This window comes from Eptatretus burgeri, chromosome 22 (assembly GCF_056783735.1).
Source record: "Eptatretus burgeri isolate ZD-2024b chromosome 22, Ebu_testis_v1, whole genome shotgun sequence".
In the NCBI taxonomy this organism is placed as follows: domain Eukaryota; kingdom Metazoa; phylum Chordata; class Myxini; order Myxiniformes; family Myxinidae; genus Eptatretus; species Eptatretus burgeri.
This window is the reverse complement of record NC_140982.1, coordinates 1,896,879-1,915,638: the sequence shown is the minus strand read 5'-3', so window position 1 is coordinate 1,915,638 and position 18,760 is coordinate 1,896,879. Positions and strand designations below refer to the sequence as shown.

The 18,760-nt window shown below is 48.8% G+C and overlaps 1 protein-coding gene across 4 annotated transcripts in view; it reads left to right on the top strand.

Moving 5' to 3' along the window:
* The window catches only part of LOC147008060 (uncharacterized), a 34,117-nt gene that overhangs the window by 1,738 nt on the left and 13,619 nt on the right, over window positions 1-18,760 (top strand). For 2 of the 4 annotated variants that reach the window (XM_085865776.1, XM_085865774.1), the window contains exon 2: window positions 30-92. In XM_085865776.1, coding sequence (XP_085721902.1) covers window positions 30-92 — 63 coding nt within the window. Of the gene's footprint in view, window positions 1-29; window positions 129-1,688; window positions 1,752-5,682; window positions 6,476-18,760 lie in introns of those variants that run through there. The other 2 variants (XM_085865775.1, XM_085865777.1) reach the window with 2 other exon arrangements.

Sequence of the window (18,760 nt, the reverse complement as noted above, 5' to 3'; positions counted from 1 at the left end):
TTCCTTTTCACGGATTGTTTGTGTTTCAGATGGTGTTGTGAAGGTGAAGATCGAGTCCGAGTTCGTCGATGATTCGTTCCCTCCATACGAAGGTTCGAACCACAAACTCATTCCCTCCACCACCGAAGGTGAAGGATCACGAGATCTCAACTGGTTGTGGACGGATTCGGATGAACCTTGGTGGACACGTTGGTTGGGTTCGTGTAGTAAATCCCTGCCCTTGTTAAGGCTCAGTCACACCTTGACGTTTTAGCCAGCAATGGCAACGTATTAAAATGTATGTAAAACGCTGGCTTACGTTGAACTTTTGATGTTTTTTTTAAAGATTCGGACGTATTCATCACGACTTGGTCTTATGCATAACGTATTAGTAACGGACACAGAACGTTTCGTTGTGTTATCGATAACTTATACCAACGAATGCTGAACCTGTTGTCGGCCTTAACAACCTATGCCCAACGATAGTCTAACTTATGCATAGCGCGCTGCACGCATCGCCGACGATGACGTGGCGTAGGTTAGGAAAAGGCTGCCGCACAACGATTCAAGTCATAACCGCCGCAGAAATGGAAGTGTCAACATCGCAGTCACACCTTGGCGATCTTGCCAGCGTATGCCGACCTCTGAAAAATGCGTCTAAAACGCTGGCGCACGTCGAATACGGTATGGGTAAGTTTGGTATGCGTGAATAGAACGCTAAAGTACGCTATCATACGTCGTAGTAAGTGGAGTACGTCTTGTAATTTTAAACATGTTGAAAATTTTCCGACGTACTTGCCGTATGACACACGCTCCGCATGTGATGGGAATAAGTTGTACGCACGATATGCGATCGTTGACACACATCGACACACGTTACTTGTAAGGTGCTCATAAGTCGAAACACGTCAAGGTAATGGTTAGCGTCAATGTTCCAGACTCCCTGGTTTTTTTCTTCGGTATGACGGTGTTCAGTGTACAGTGCGGTTATTATTTAAATCGTTGAGCGGCAGCCTATTAATTTTATTATATTATAACCGCACTAGAAATCGAAGTGTCAAAATCACCATCATACCAAAGGAAGGAAGAAAAAAAAAACGTAAAAAAAAAAAAAACAGGGAGTCTGGAACACTGACGCTAACCATTACCTTGACGTGTTTCGACTTATGAGTAACTCACAAGTAATGTGTGTCGACGTGTGTCACCGATCGCGTAACGTGAGTACAACACGTTACTCATAGGTTAGAAATAAGTTTCGGGTACGCTAAATATTACCTCGACGTGTTTCGACTTATGAGTAACTCACAAGTAATGTGTGTCGACGTGTGTCAACGATCGCGTGACGTGCCTACAACTTATGGCCAGCGTTATGCGGAACGTGTGAGTCATATGCTGGCATAAGTCTTAAAATTTCAAGCATGGAAAATTTGAGGACCACCGAAAAGTACAACGTTTAAAGCCAGCGTACAACGACGTATGGCAGTGTTTTTCAGCGTTCTCTCAATGTTATCAAAACTTACCCATAACGTATTTGACGTGTACCAGCGTTTTAGACAAATTTTCCAAAAAATGGCATAAGCTGGCGAAAACGTCAAGGTGCGACTGGGCCTTTAGTTGAATCACCTTGTTGTCCTTTGTGAATGAATGTGATTGTTAAACTGTTCAACGTTCCTGACTCACTTGGTTTTGTCCTTGTGTCTTTTTTCCAGATCTTGTTGTGAAAATGAAGATCAAATCTGAGTTTGTGGATAAATCGCCCTCTCAAGACAAAGGTGTGAACCTCATCGACATTGTAGTTATTACATTTACAAACAACGATTACTGTACATTGTACGGAGGTTGTTCTCCAGACAGACGTTGTACTTACCTTCATGACGTGTAGATACTCGAACACCAAGATCGTTCAGAAACCGAATTTGTTTTGATCGTCGAGACGTTCACGGAGAACTTGCACGTTACCGACGGTTGTGATGTAATCGATCGGTCACCGACATGGACTCACATCCATGAAAATACCGAGTCCGAATACACTGAACGGATCAGAACACAACAGAACAAAAGGAACGGGAGAGAGAGGGGGAAACACCAACAGCAGAGAGAAGGGGAAACACCAACAGCAGAGAGAGGGGGAAACACCAACAGCGAAGCCGAAGGCCGAGACAGAGGGCGGTGGACAAAAAATGGGTGTGGAGGAATTGGGTGGACAAGATGGATGCAGAAGGAAACTTTCAGGAGGGAAACTTGAAATTCGTAAGGAGGATGGGGTGAGGTGGTGTTAATGAGGGCAAAAAAGATGATGGTTGTGGATGGGGGATGATTTGAGATGGTTGGGAACAGCTGTCTTCAAAACCTTGAGGGAAGAAGGAGATTGAAGAGAATATGGAAGTTGGCGACACGGGCAGGGAGAAAAGAGGAACAAATGAGGAGGTGAGCAGCAATGTTGGAATGAGGCAGTTCCACCAGAAGGTCAGGCCGGATTAGATCTGTGACTTGCTTCAGGGACCATGTAAACCTGTAATAACCTGTTTCATGGTCAGGTTGTCGGCGACAAAACCGTCTCTCCCACCAGGTTTTCTGGTGAAAGTTCCCTGAAAATATCTGCTGTTCGGTTCAGATGTTCGGTTCGCTCCAATTGGTTCTTCTGACCACCTGCTTGACAAAGTGGACCTCTCTGGCTGTTATCAGGGAACCACTTCAGCACCGTTGAGTCTGGAATTTCACTCAAGCCGACTGGCAGGGACTTCAAGCATCCATCAAACTTCGAGACTGGTCTCTCATCGCTACTTTCTCTGACATCAACTCATCCTGGGAATTCTTTTCAAGAAACTTGCTCTCTCTCATGCACAGATTTATCCCCTCTCATTGTCAGTTGTCCTTCCCTTCCTCCCACCCATGCTTCACCGAAGCTTGTGGCGAAGCAGTTGTCCTGAAAACAACTTGCCTCTGCCTCATAGAAAGCAAACCCAAATGAGGGTAATCTCAGCACCCACCTGAAAGCTTGGAACAAGAGTGTATCTCCCCTCAGGAGAGCCAGAAAACAACATCTTTCTAAGCTTAAGTCTGAACTCTCAATCCTCTCTCCCACCTCCAAATCCTGGTGGCATCTAATCAAATCTGCTTCTGGTGTATGATCCCTCTCCATCCCCTCCCTTACCTCAAATGGCCGCACTGTTTATACTGCACGTAACAAGGCGGAATGCCTCAACTCGGTGTTTGCATCGAAATATTGTGTCCAAAACGCATTGATTTCTGCACCCACCTTACCCAGTCGCACCCAACTGTCCCTGGACTCTGTGTCCTTTTCTTCTTACAAATTGGAGAGTTTTCTGTCAAACCTCGACTCATATTCTGTAACCGGTCCAGACGTCATCAGCCCTCGTGTCCTAAAAACCTGCTTCTCTGCTCTTGCTCACCCTCTCATTTGCTCAAGGTCATCTGCCATCTGCTTGGAAATCAGCAAACATTACCGCTCTGCATAAAAAGGTGCAAAAACAGATCCCTTCAACTGCAGACCAATCAGCCTTTTCCCAACCATCAAAAAGGTTGTGGAATCCATCATCGCTTCAGACATTAAATCCTTCCTCTTCTCCAATGGCTTGATTTCCGATCATCAATTTGAATTCAGACCAGGTAACTCTACCCTGGATACGCTACTTCTACTCTCCCAACAATGGATGGAGGTTCTCAATGCCGGACATGAAATCAGAGCCATATCCCTCGACATATCGTGTGCTTTTGACATGGTCTGGCACCCTGCCCTGCTCACCAAACTCTCCTCCTGTGGTATCCAAGACCATCTCCACTCATGGCTCGCAGACTTCCTCTGTGGCCCCAAATGTGGCAGTCAACGTGTGTCCCTAAATGGAGTTCTTTCATCCTCTCTTTATGTCCAGGCTGAAGTTCCTCAAGGCTGTGTTCTGGGCCCTGTTATTTTTCTGGTTTTCATCAATGATCTCTCCCACTCCCTGGAAAATACTCTTTATCTCTTTGCTGATGACTCCATCCTCTACCATGCCATCTGGCATCCCTCAGACCGGCAAGCAGCAGCTTCTTCGCTCTCTGCAGTTCTGGATAACATCACAAACTGGTCCAACACGTGGACATTTCTTTCAACTCTGACAAATCTCACACTCACGATGTCTCTCCGAAAGGACCGTTTGGAAAACTCCCCCATCGACGATCTCAATAATCCTCTGGATGAAGTCCTTTCAATCAAGCTTCTGTGTCTCACGATCTGCCATGATCTTTCCTGGGAAGCCACATTTCCAACCTTCCCTCCAAAGCCAGTCGCCGACTGGGCATCCTCCATCATGCAAAGTCCTTCCTCAGCCTACCGGAACTCCTGACCACTTGAAAAGCTTTTGTCCGCAGCCTGATGGAGTACTGCTCTCCCCTCTGAGCTGGTGCTCCTGCCTCTCACCTTTCTTGGCTTCACGCGATGGAAACCAAGGAATTTAGAATAATTGGTATATCCCATGGTGAGGCTCTGTCTTTGGGCCAATCACTGCAAGCAGGTCCGTGGTCTTTCTGTCTTCTACCATCTCCTCTCTGGTCGTGCCCCCCCCCTTGCTCAGTCTGTGAGATGTCCCCCCCAATGTTTCCTCAGGGCGCTCAAAGTTCGCCAGCAACCCCCCTCTGGTAAATTTCCCAAAATCACGAATCACTGCTCACCTTCACTCTTTCATTCCTCTTTTTCCCCACCTTTGGAATAAACTTTCGCACTCTCTTCAATCCCATTCTTCCCTCCAGGCCTTCAAAACAGCTGTTCACCACCACCTCTTATCGTCCCCCATCCAAATCCTCAATCTTTTCTGCCCCCGTTAATCCACCCCAAACCCACCTCCTTCAAATTCCCTGCTTTCCTTCCTGAAAGTCCCTGTAATGTCCATCTTGTATTCCCCATGGTCCCCGTCCCATACCTCTCCCTTCCACAGATCTCCTCATGTCTCTGTTCCCCACTCTTTTGTCCTTCCATCTCCCACCCCTTTGGTCTCATGCTCCCCTTGCTGTGCGTTGTGTGTTAGCTCTGATACGAGCCTCGAACCTCGTCAATGTATACAGTAAAAAAATGAGAAGACCGTCTTCCCCACCAGGTTTCCTGGTGAGGAGGGTGTATGATATGGACACCCAGCAGAATTATAAACAAAACCTGTCAAAGGGTGGAGGAGTTCCTTGTGAGCCAATGGCCATCCATGCCGAGTGCCTAACTGTCTGCGGACGTCCTCCTGCAGTTGGGTTACCTTTTTAGGAGGTTTGGGGCAAGATTTACACTCCGGCCACAAATGCAAAGGAATGGAGAGTGCCTCCCATGCTGCTGCCCTTTGCAGGGCAACTCGCCAGATGACGGGATTGGGGCAAAGCCTTTGGGACCCCCACTCCTTGATGATAGGAGGAAAAGCACAGATGTGTGTGTGTGTGTGTGTGTGTGTGTGTGTGTGTGTGTGTGTGTGTGTGTGTGTGTGTGTGTGTGTGTGTGTGTGTGTGTGTTTGCTTTTCTCTCTTTCTCTCTTTCCTTGTCTTTCTCGCTCACATTTTACTCTCTCTTTCTCTTCATTCTTTATTTCTTTCCTTTTTCTTTCTCTCTCTCCTCTTTCTTCCCATCGCTCAAATTTTTTGATCCAATTGGAGTACAATGTGTTTTCTGTGTTGAATGTTTTATTCTCAAGGGGATTTATTGATCCTCTTTGTGAATTGCCATTGCAGAGAAACAAATGAAAAAGGATTCTTGTTCCAAGTGTTCCTCGTTGGTCGACACTGAAGTTCCTTTCAATAATCACGTGACACGCACTCTTTGTCAGGACGTTGATCAACTTATTGGTGTGTCCAGCAACAACAAGAAGAATAGTTCTCTAAACATCCTGAAAGAGAATGTCGAAGGAAGTCAGAAAGCACACAAGTGCTCTCTGTGTTTGAAGGCCTTCAGTCAATCATCACATTTAAATCAACATCAAAAAATACATACAGGTGTGAAACCCCACAAGTGTTCAACGTGCAGTAAGGCCTTTACTCGTTCATCACATTTATATCAACATCAAAAAATACATTCAGGTGTGAAACCCTTCAAGTGTTGTGGGTAAAGGCCTTTTCTCAATCATCAAGTTTAAACAAACATCAAAAAATACATTCAGGTGTTAAGTCTTGAAAGTGCTCAATGTGCAGTAAGTCCTTCACTCAGTTCTCAAGTTTATAAAAACATCAAAGAATCCCGATGAAATTTAAACCGTACAAGTGTTCTGAATGAAACGTACTGTAAGCAGACATTGAACTCGTGCACAAAATTGAAAAGGACAACATTCCTGAAGTTGTGAGCAACAGTGGCTTTGTCTAAATAATGATGATATTGTTACGTTTGAGGGGGGGTATGCATTCAAAGGGTAATTAGGATGTTTAATTAGGTATGCCATGCTGTTCGAGTTTACCAGGATCTCGATGTAATAAGTAGCAATTCAGTGGTGATAAGTTGTCTAGTAAATGTTCATTTCTTCAAGGGGAAATGATAATTGTCACGTAATTAGATAGGGACACGGGATAGGGTAAGGGTGTCTGCGTAAACCCCTTTTAGTAGTCCCTGGAGGCTGGCCGTGACGTCACAGGACAGGGCTGCGGATGGCTCCGCCCCGTGATCACGATTGGTGGAAGGCGATGGCGGTGGGCCAATAAAACGGCTCGATTGGAAGTGACGAGGACAGGAGGATAAAAAGGTTCTGTTCGGGGTCGAAAAGGAAGAGGAAGAAGATCGGGACAAAAAGATCGTGTTTTTTTGGTGTGGAGGCTGTTGCGTGGGAAGCATACTTGTTGTTGTGCTGATTCGATCGTGTTCTTCATCGTGTCTTGGAGCCTTGCTGAGCCTCGTGCCTCACCTTGGTTGGCTCTGGGATTCTGCTGACTCGGAGTACGGGGTCGAACGGCGGGCGGACCTGCCTCCCTCTCCTGTTCGCAATTTGGCGCCAGAACTGGTTTCTTGGCGGCTGTGAGCGGACTTGGGCCAGGACCAGGAGGTCGACAGCACCACGGTTTCTCCTGCCCCCCCTGACGAGAGCAAGGCCAGCTCGTCCGACGCTGATCCAGGGACAGTTGCGTCCACACCACGGTCCAGCCTGACCACCAGAAATAGCTACGTTTTGTGTGTGTGTGTGTGTGTGTGTGTGTGTGTGTGTGTGTGTGTGTGTGTGTGTGTGTGTGTGTGTGTGTGTATGTGTGTGTGTGTGTGTGTGTGTGTATGTGTGTGTGTACTTGTGTGTGTGTGTGTACGCCTTAGAGGGTTTGAGATCTGTATATTCATTGGAATTGTCTGTGTTTTCCCCACGCCCGATCCCACACCATCCCGTCGAATCGCCCCGGATCCCTCTTCTTGCCAAGTCTTGTTATTTCTGGTTAATAATAAAAACAAATAAACATCATCAACTCAGTGAAAAGCGACTCGTGCCACCTTCCTCGTCCCGTTTGCGGTAGAGTGATTAGAACCGCCATGTTTGGGTTATAAATAAATAAACCGCCTCCATCGTTTCGGCTCATTCTACGTTGGCGGGACTGTTCAAGTCCCGTGGACGTCACATTGGTGTCAGGGTGTTGGATGTTCGAACCCCTCTAAATTATATTTGGTATCGGGAGAATATACCAAGATTAAAATCTCGGCACGAATTGGAATAAAAAATTATTACAGAAAAGCGCGCGAGCGCGGGAAAATTTTGGCGGGATTTTTCAAATTTAAATTAATTGGCGGCAAACGGGACTTCTGCACCATGGCGGATGTGCAGATGTTTGAGGAGGAATGCCACGTGTCTGGCAGCGAGTCGGGGGAAGAAGGGAGAGACGGGGGTTGGGTTGGAACCTCCCCCATTCCGAGCGTGGACCGTGCTTCATCGCCCGTAACGGAGGCGGCAGCGCCGGAAACCGGCACGATGACGATCTGGACAATGTTGGAACGTTTAATGAGTGCAATTACAGCACAGGGGGCAAAAATGACGGCACAGGGGGCACAAATAGCAGAAATGACGGCACAAATGGAAAATCAATTCGTAACACAGAGGGCAGAAATGACGGCACAGGGGGCAGAGATGGCGGATCGATTGGGGGTAATGGGGGAACAGTTGGGTGTACGGATTGATTTAATGAGGGATGAATTGGGGGAAAAGATGGAGAAAATGAAAACTGAGATGCAGGAGTGTGTGGATGTTAAATTAGGAGAAATACAAAGTAAATTCGAGGATAGATTGGAGGAAACAAAGGTAGAAATTACATTGGAGGGGGAAAATATACGAAAAAAATTGGTAGATAAAATTAATGCAACGAGCATTCGGGTTGATAAAGTGGATGAAAGCCTGGAACGTCATCGTGCCTGTGTGGATGCTCGTATGCAGCTGCAGGTTGAAGAGTGGGGAGAGCTGAGGAAGCAAAGGATGAATTTGGCGGAGGAGGTAAAAGGATTGGAGGCTCGTTTGGACGAACAAGATAAAATTATGAGCCAAGATGAAGTCTTGGATAAAGGCCTGGTCGAGCCGTCTTTTGTAAGTAGAGTGTCCGGGTTGGTTGAGGAGCAGCTACAAACTCGCGACGGAGCCTTGGAGGAGGTTGTGCGGGCCCAGAAGATCCTGCGGGAAGAGGTGAATCGGTCCATTCAACGTTTGGAACAGGAGGCAAAATTGACCCATGAGACCCTCACCACAAAACATCTTTGGCCACAGTGGGCTCCGAAATTGGATACGCAGCCACAAGGGTGTTTGATCCCTGGGCTGGATTCGGACAAGGGAGAAACTGAGAAGCGGGCCACCGTAAAAGTGATCCCCCTGGTAAATTTTGACGGGTCAGGGAGCGTTGAAGCTTTTCTGACGCAATTTGAGTGCATTTCCCGACTAAACGGGTGGAATGAGCAGGAACGTACAGGAAATTTGGTGGCAACGTTGCGGGGACCAGCCGCAGATGTGTTAAACATGATCGCGGAGGGGATGTTGACCAGCTCCCACATTTGCGAGGCGTTGAGCCGTCAGTTTGGGTTCGCGGCAAACTGTGATCTGGTGCGGGCCCAGCTCCAGCACCGCAGATTAAAGCCGGGTGAGACAGTGCAGGAGCTGGCACAGGACATTTACCAATCAGTCAGGATCGCGTATCGGGACCTTACAGTGGAGGCGTGGGACAGACTGGCACTAGAGAAATTTTTAGCTGCTCTTCCTGACCCTGAGGTCCGAGCGCGAGTGGAGCTACAGGATCCACCCACCGTGCACCGAGCGGCCGAGTGCGCGGCCAGGCTGGCCTCGTGGAGTCGGCCGGGTCGGGTGCCCGAGAGGCCATCGGTGACGATCCGACAGGCGGAGATGCAGGATCAGGGAGGGGGGCTGGGAGAAATTGGCATTACCCAGATGCTTCAGAGGATGAATCCTCCTGCTGAACCGCCAGGTCTATCCGAGATGCCCTTTTATAGGTCGGGTCCGGAAATCACTGTCGGGGGTCGGGGAGACTAGATCGGGCTGAGCATATAGGGCCATGCTCGGCTGGTGAGATCGTGGCGAAGTTCCCCCCTTTGGTGAAAAAAGTGAATTGTGGAAAAATTGGCATGGGTTTGTAAGTGCTGCTGGGTTTTAGAGTGACAATAGGGACAGTGGGTAATTGGTAACAAAGCGGGCACAAGTGGCTGTCCAATGGCTGGTGCGTGGATCGGGTGAGAAGTGCTGTGTGAGTTGTTTTAAGTTAAGAAGTGAAATGTATGGTGCACACATTGATTTTTTATTGGACATGGTGTGGTGACAGGGAAGGTCATGGTCGGTGAAGTGTTAGAAATGCAGGTGTCACATGTAAGGCCGATGGGGTGGGGGAGTCATGTGGGTTTTGTGGGTGGGGATAATGTGCTTGTCCACAGGGATTGCTGAAGCTCACGGTGAGCGTGAATTGCGACCCCCTTAAAGGAGATTCACCACCTGGTGGCTAATGGTGACAGTGTCTGGAGGCAACCGGGAGAGGGTCTGGTTGGGTGACCAAGGCGCGTAGGACCTTGGCCACCCAGGAAGGCCAGAGGAGCCAGTGAGACCCCTTCCAGAGTGTTGTACGGGATTAGAGCTGATGGCTACCAGGGGGGAGGGAATCAAAGGGAGCGGGGCGGAGAAACGTCCGGGTTGGACTAAAGCTTACCTGTGGGCATGGTTGCACCTGAGATGCCCCCATCATCTTGTGGTAACCCACCCCACGGCCACGACGGGATTCAGCCTGCATGATTAAAATGAGGACCATGACCTAGAAATGTGATGATGACCATGGTGTGAGTGTTGTGAAGATGTATGGGTCCCACTCGATCCCGCACAACTTGACATGTGCAGCAAGGGCATGATGTCCGCATAATTTTGGGGCAAGCAAATTTGAAAATTGGCTCCCCAGGTAACGCTGGGTCTTTTAGCATCCACTGGGGGACGCGGTCAAGTGTAAATATCCTGTGAAGAGTGTCGTTAAGGCTTAGAGTAGGAATGTAAAGTATAAGTGTTGTGTTTTTGTGGAACCTTTTGTTTCCCCTCCCCAGATCACTGGAAGAGTGTTGGGCAAGAGCGATGATCCAGAAGATGGAGTGCAACTTCGCTCAGTGCTCTCATGTGATAAAAAAACAACAAAAAAAAACAAAAAACGAATGATTGTTTAGGCGAGGATAAGGCCATAAGGGGGTAGTACATTAAGCAGGATAGGTAAGTTAGCTGCGACTCGCTGCCCATTGCCCCTCCTACTTTATTTCGTTAGGTTAATTAGGTGTGAGTCAGTAAGTGTTAAGGCTGGTACGCTAGCGCCTGTGATATACCTTGCAGGAGCTGTGGTACCAGAGGAGGGGGCAGTGTTACGTTTGACGGGGGGGGTATGCATTCAAAGGGTAATTAGGATATTTAATTAGGTATGCCATGCTGTTCGAGTTTACCAGGATCTCCATGTAATAAGTAGCAATTCAGTGGTGATAAGTTGTCTAGTAAATGTTCATTTCTTCAAGGGGGAAATGATAATTGTCACGTAATTAGATAGGGACACGGGATAGGGTAAGGGTGTCTGCGTAAACCCCTTTTAGTAGTCCCTGGAGGCTGGCCGTGACGTCACAGGACAGGGCTGCGGATGGCTCCGCCCCGTGATCACGATTGGCGGAAGGCGACGGCGGTGGGCCAATAAAACGGCTCGATTGGAAGTGACGAGGACAGGTGGATAAAAAGGTTCTGTTCGGGGTCGAAAAGGAAGAGGAAGAAGATCGGGACAAAAAGATCGTGTTTTTTTGGTGTGGAGGCTGTTGCGCGGGAAGCATACTTGTTGTGCTGATTCGATCGTGTTCTTCATCGTGTCTTGGAGCCTTGCTGAGCCTCGTGCCTCACCTTGGTTGGCTCTGGGGTTCTGCTGACTCGGAGTACGGGGTCGAACGGCGGGCGGACCTGCCTCCCTCTCCTGCTCGCAATTTGATGCCAGAACTGGTTCCCTGGCGGCTGTGAGCGGACTTGGGCCAGGACCAGGAGGTCGACTGCACCACGGTTTCTCCTGCCCCCCCTGACGAGAGCAAGGCAAGCTCGTCCGACGCCAATCCAGGGACAGTTGCGTCCACACCACGGTCCAGCCTGACCACCAGAAATAGCTACGTTTTGTGTGTGTGTGTGTGTGTGTGTGTGTGTGTGTGTGTGTGTGTGTGTGTGTGTGTGTGTGTGTGTACTTGGCGCCTTAGAGGGTTTGAGATCTGTATATTCATTGGAATTGTCTGTGTTTTCCCCACGCCCGATCCCACACCATCCCGTCGAATCGCCCCGGATCCCTCTTCTTGCCGAGTCTTGTTATTTCTGGTTAGAGAAATAAACGTTATCAACTCAGTGAAAAGCGACTCGTGCCACCTTCCTCGTCCCGTTTGCGGAAGAGCGATTAGAACCGCCATGTTTGGGTTATAAATAAATAAACTGCCTCCATCGTTTCGGCTCATTCTACGTTGGCGGGACTGTTCAAGTCCCGTGGACGTCACATTGGTGTCAGGGTGTTGGATGTTCGAACCCCTCTAAATTATATTTGGTATCGGGAGAATATACCAAGATTAAAATCTCGCCACTAATTGGAATATAAAATTATTACAGAAAAGCGCGCGAGCGCGGGAAAATTTTGGCGGGATTTTTCAAATTTAAATTAATTGGCGGCATACGGGACTTCTGCACCATGGCGGATGTGCAGATGTTTGAGGAGGAAGGCCACGTGTCTGGCAGCGAGTCGGGGGAAGAAGGGAGAGACGGGGGTTTGGTTGGAACCTCCCCCATTCCGAGCGTGGACCGTGCTTCATCGCCCGTAACGGAGGCGGCAGCGCCGGAAACCGGCACGATGACGATCTGGACAATGTTGGAACGTTTAATGAGTGCAATTACAGCATAGGGGGCAAAAATGACGGCACAGGGGGCACAAATGACAGAAATGACGGCACAAATGGAAAATCAATTCGTGACACAGAGGGCAGAAATGACGGCACAGGGGGCAGAGATGGCGGATCGATTGGGGGTAATGGGGGAACAGGTGGGTGCACGGATTGATTTAATGAGGGATGAATTGGGGGAAAAGATGGAGAAAATGAAAACTGAGATGCAGGAGTGTGTGGATGTTAAATTGGGAGAAATACAAAGTAAATTCGAGGATAGATTGGAGGAAACAAAGGTAGAAATTACATTGGAGGGGGAAAATATACAAAAAAAATTGGTAGATAAAATTGATGCAACGAACATTCGGGTTGATAAAGTGGATGAAAGCCTGGAACGTCATCGTGCCTGTGTGGATGCTCGTATGCAGCTGCAGGTTGAAGAGTGGGGAGAGCTGAGGAAGCAAGGGATTAATTTGGCGGAGGAGGTAAAAGGATTGGAGGCTCGTTTGGACGAACAAGATAAAATTATGAGCCAAGATGAAGTCTTGGATAAAGGCCTGGTAGAGCTGTCTTTTGTCAGTAGAGTGTCCGGGTTGGTTGAGGAGCAGCTACAAACTTGCGACGGAGCCTTGGAGGAGGTTGTGCGGGCCCAGAAGATCCTGCGGGAAGAGGTGAATCGGTCCATTCAACGTTTGGAACAGGAGGCAAAATTGACCCATGAGACCCTCACCACAAAACATCTTTGGCCACAGTGGGCTCCGAAATTGGATACGCAGCCACAAGGGTGTTTGATCCCTGGGCTGGATTCGGACAAGGGAGAAACTGAGAAGCGGGCCACCGTAAAAGTGATCCCCCTGGTAAATTTCGACGGGTCAGGGAGCGTTGAAGCTTTTCTGACGCAATTTGAGTGCATTTCCCGACTAAACGGGTGGAATGAGCAGGAACGTACAGGAAATTTGGTGGCAACGTTGCGGGGACCAGCCGCAGATGTGTGAAACGTGATCGCGGAGGGATGTTGACCAGCTCCCACATTTGCGAGGCGTTGAGCCGTCGGTTTGGGTTCGCGGCAAACTGTGATCTGGTGCGGGCCCAGCTCCAGCACCGCAGATTAAAGCCGGGCGAGACAGTGCAGGAGCTGGCACAGGACATTTACCAATCAGTCAGGATCGTGTATCGGGACCTTACAGTGGAGGCGTGGGACAGACTGGCACTAGAGAAATTTTTAGCTGCTCTTCCTGACCCTGAGGTCCGAGCGCTAGTGGAGCTACAGGATCCACCCACCGTGCACCGAGCGGCCGAGTGCGCGGCCAGGCTGGCCTCGTGGAGTCGGCCGGGTCGGGTGCCCGAGAGGCCATCGGTGACGATCCGACAGGCGGAGATGCAGGATCAGGGAGGGGGGCTGGGAGAAATTGGCATTACCCAGATGCTTCAGAGGATGAATCCTCCTGCTGAACCGCCAGGTCTATCCGAGATGCCCTTTTATAGGTCGGGTCCGGAAATCACTGTCGGGGGTCGGGGAGACTAGATTGGGCTGAGCATATACGGCCATGCTCGGCTGCTGAGATTGTGGCGAAGTTCCCCCCTTTGGTGAAAAAAGTGAATTGTGGAAAAATTGGCATGGGTTTGTAAGTGCTGCTGGGTTTTAGAGTGACAATAGGGACAGTGGGTAATTGGTAACAAAGCGGGCACAAGTGGCTGTCCAATGGCTGGTGCGTGGATCGGGTGAGAAGTGCTGTGTGAGTTGTTTTAAGTGAAGAAGTGAAATGTATGGTGCACACATTGATTTTTTATTGGACATGGTGTGGTGACAGGGAAGGTCATGGTCGGCGAAGTGTTAGAAATGCAGGTGTCACATGTAAGGCCGATGGGGTGGGGGAGTCATGTGGGTTTTGTGGGTGGGGATGATGTGCTTGTCCACAGGGATTGCTGAAGCTCACGGTGAGCGTGAATTGCAACCCCCTTCAAGGAGATTCACCACCTGGTGGCTAATGGTGACAGTGTCTGGAGGCAACCGGGAGAGGGTCTGGTTGGGCGACCAAGGCGGGTAGGACCTTGGCGACCCAGGAAGGCCAGAGGAGCCAGTGAGACCCCTTCCAGAGTGTTGTACGGGATTCGAGCTGATGGCTACCAGGGGGGAGGGAATCAAAGGGAGCGGGGCAGAGAAACGTCCGGGTTGGACTAAAGCTTACCTGTGGGCATGGTTGCACCTGAGATGCCCCCATCATCTTGTGGTAACCCACCCCACGGCCATGACGGGATTCAGCCTGCATGATTAAAATGAGGACCATGACCTAGAAATGTGATGATGACCATGGTGTGAGTGTTGTGAAGATGTATGGGTCCCACTCGATCCCGCACAACTTGACATGTGCAGCAAGGGCATGATGTCCGCATAATTTTGGGGCAAGCAAATTTGAAAATTGGCTCCCCAGGTGACGCTGGGTCTATTAGCATCCACTGGGGGAGGCGGTCAAGTGTAAATATCCTGTGAATAGTGTCGTTAAGGCTTAGAGTAGGAATGTAAAGTATAAGTGTTGTGTTTTTGTGGAACCTTTTGTTTCCCCTCCCCAGATCACTGGAAGAGTGTTGGGCAAGAGCGATGATCCAGAAGATGGAGTGCAACTTCGCTCAGTGCTCTCATGTGATAAAAAAAACAAAAAAAAAACAAAAAATGAATGATTGTTTAGGCGAGGATAAGGCCATAAGGGGGTAGTACATTAAGCAGGATAGGTAAGTTTGCTGCGACTCGCTGCCCATTGCCCCTCCTCCTTTATTTCGTTAGGTTAATTAGGTGTGAGTCAGTAAGTGTTAAGGCTGGTACGCTAGCGCCTGTGATATACCTTGCAGGAGCTGTGGTACCAGAGGAGGGGGCAGTGTTACGTTTGAGGGGGGGGTATGCATTCAAAGGGTAATTAGGATGTTTAATTAGGTATGCCATGCTGTTCGAGTTTACCAGGATCTCCATGTAATAAGTAGCAATTCAGTGGTGATAAGTTGTCTAGTAAATGTTCATTTCTTCAAGGGGGAAATGATAATTGTCACGTAATTAGATAGGGACACGGGATAGGGTAAGGGTGTCTGCGTAAACCCCTTTCAGTAGTCCCTGGAGGCTGGCCGTGACGTCACAGGACAGGGCTGCGGATGGCTCCGCCCTGCGATCACGATTGGCGGAAGGCGACGGCGGTGGGCCAATAAAACGGCTCGATTGGAAGTGACGAGGACAGCTGGATAAAAAGGTTCTGTTCGGGGTCGAAAAGGAAGAGGAAGAAGATCGGGACAAAAAGATCGTGTTTTTTTGGTGTGAAGGCTGTTGCGCGGGAAGCATACTTGTTGTTGTGCTGATTCGATCGTGTTCTTCATCGTGTCTTGGAGCCTTGCTGAGCCTCGTGCCTCACCTTGGTTGGCTCTGGGGTTCTGCTGGCTCGGAGTACGGGGTCGAACGGCGGGCGGACCTGCCTCCCTCTCCTGCTCGCAATTTGATGCCAGAACTGGTTCCATGGCGGCTGTGAGCGGACTTGGGCCAGGACCAGGAGGTCGACTGCACCACGGTTTCTCCTGCCCCCCCTGACGAGAGCAAGGCAAGCTCGTCCGACGCCAATCCAGGGACAGTTGCGTCCACACCACGGTCCAGCCTGACCACCAGAAATAGCTACGTTTTGTGTGTGTGTGTGTGTGTGTGTGTGTGTGTGTGTGTGTGTGTGTGTGTGTGTGTGTCTGTGTACTTGGCGCCTTAGAGGGTTTGAGATCTGTATATTCATTGGAATTGTCTGTGTTTTCCCCACGCCCGATCCCACACCATCCCGTCGAATCGCCCCGGATCCCTCTTCTTGCCGAGTCTTGTTATTTCTGGTTAATAATAAAAACAAATAAACATCATCAACTCAGTGAAAAGCGACTCGTGCCACCTTCCTCGTCCCGTTTGCGGTAGAGCGATTAGAACCGCCATGTTTGGGTTATAAATAAATAAACCGCCTCCATCGTTTCGGCTCATTCTACGTTGGCGGGACTGTTCAAGTCCCGTGGACGTCACAATATGTTGTTCAATGATCAAAATCTTACACGAAACCCAGAATTGTTCAAAGATTATGCCAAAGGGAGAGAAATGGAACACTCGGACTCGACACATGCACCAAATGCACATTGTTATGGAAAACAAGTCAATTTTGTTTTCATTCATCTTTCTTTTGTTTATTAAACTTTTTCAATTCATTGATTATTCTTGTGATTGATAAATGATTCTTGCATGGAAGCACGAGTTGTCCAAGTTTGAAGTGGTTCCTCTGCACCAAGCTGTGTTCCATTGGTGGGTATCTTTCTATTTCTGGACCAAGCAACCAACCAACACAGGTCATTGTTCTGTCGCAACGTTTGTAAAACACCGCCCGGAGGCAAGTCGTTTGGAGAGAAACTTCTTCCCTTCCTGTTCAGATACAAACACCACTCAGAGGCAAGCAGTTTGGAGCGAAACTCCTCTTCCCGTTAACAAGATTTCAGGTCCACTGGATGAAAATTGACAACTTTATTCAAACTTGACCTTTTCTGATCTATGACCTAAAAACCAGAAGAAAAAAAACAAACAGCAAAAGAACGCAGAGAAAATATAGAAAAAAAACCTCGCAAAAAAACAGTAGGAAACCAGAAAAAAAACATGAAGAAATCCAGAAAAAAATACAAAAAATAAAGAACCAGTAGAAACAAAACACCAGAAAAAAAACAGAAAAAAAAGACAAGAAAAAAACGAGGGTCTCGATTCATTTTTTTTGGCTGCTGAACCATACCTTGACTTGAAACGTTTCCATCCGGGTCATCACCTCGAAAATTTCAAACGAAGCCGAATTACAAAATCTAAGATCCAGAATTGAACTGAAAGGCAGTTCCGACTGCAAGAAAATTGTTCGCTTGTCCATTTCGGACATGTTTGATATTCCGGGCGTCTCCGGGAGGTGTGTGTTTCACACGACGGGTCGGTGATCGCGAATCGCTTGTCAACTCGCCACCTCCTTGGGAAAGGTACTGTGAGATCGTACAAGGTTTGGTGCACAAACATCGACGTACGCCCTGCCTGGGAAACACCAGGATGGTAGTTTATCGCCGAGTCAAGATTCAAACTCACGATGGACAGTCTTTTACACTGACAGCTCCATTACAGAGGAAGAATCATTGAACCAATAAGAGGTAGATTTAATCAGACTGCACACCAAGATGTTCAGTGTCGTTAACATTGTCACATTGGTGTACCATGGTTCTTGTGCACTCACTGACCCAATCACAGGAGCTGTTTTTTTATGGGAGAGTCATCCTTTGCATCGGTGATGATATTGTTACGGATTTCAGAATCCGGTCTGATGAATGCATCCACACACCCAGGTCCTCAGACAGTTATTTCCTTAAATGCATGTTCAGATTAGCCCCATCCCCATGTCTAATGGGATTTTAAATGTGATGCGTTGAGAAGGGTAAAGAATAGATCCCCTCTCTTATAGGAATTTTTTTTTACGACAGACACGTTTACACACATTTCTCTCGCAAGCTCTGACGCCCGCCCTTATTTTTCCTCAGCAACGTTTATGCACGTATTTATTTCGCGAGCGCCAACGCCCGCCTTTTTTAAGAGCACACGGGTCGTCATGGTAACCATGCGCAAGTGGGGCTGGGTGAGCTTGGGGAGGACTCTGTGCCCGCTGAGACGGGCCGCAGATATAAAACGAATTGGATGTCCGTTCTGAGGCGAGAGAAGTAAGAGGAGGGAGAAGAGAACGAGAAAGAATGTCAGAGAGGAAAAGGAGGAGAGAAGCGAGCAAGACGTGGGCAAGCGAGCCGAGAAAGAAGTGAGAGTTGCTTGAGCAAGCGAGCATGTGGTGCTTGTGTGGGTGAGAGCAGCACCGACAACGAGTGAGGAATGTGTCGGTCACCAACGTGATGCGTGGGTCATTCACCGACGAATCGAGTGGGTCACTGGACGTCACCAGTTTTGTGAAGTGTGAGGAGCTGCCCGTGTCGCAGCACCAGGGTCTAAACCCACGACAGACGACGTCGGTGCCCTCCCAGACGTCGACTGGCAATCACGGCTGTTCGCGAGAGGGTGCACGGCAAGGCTGGGTGCTGGCGACGGACGTGACACGCACGCACACATTTCAGGACGTTTTCACTTCACAGATAACTACTCTGGTGAGCGAGATGACTCTTCTCCCCCGCCCCTGAATGATTTGCTGGGTACACTTGTCTGTGCTTAGCTGTAAGTCAACCCCCGAAAACATGGTTCTAAAACAACCCACCGAACCACAACGTTAATTGTGAATGGTGGTCCCAGGTCCGGCTCTACCGAGGACAACCGGGGATTAACCCCCTGAGTGACAAGCTGGTGTCTCGGTAACCGTTGCCGCAACAATATCAATGTCTATCTCTCCAAGTTGTTTCACCCTCACTTTGTTTTGGGGAATCCATTCA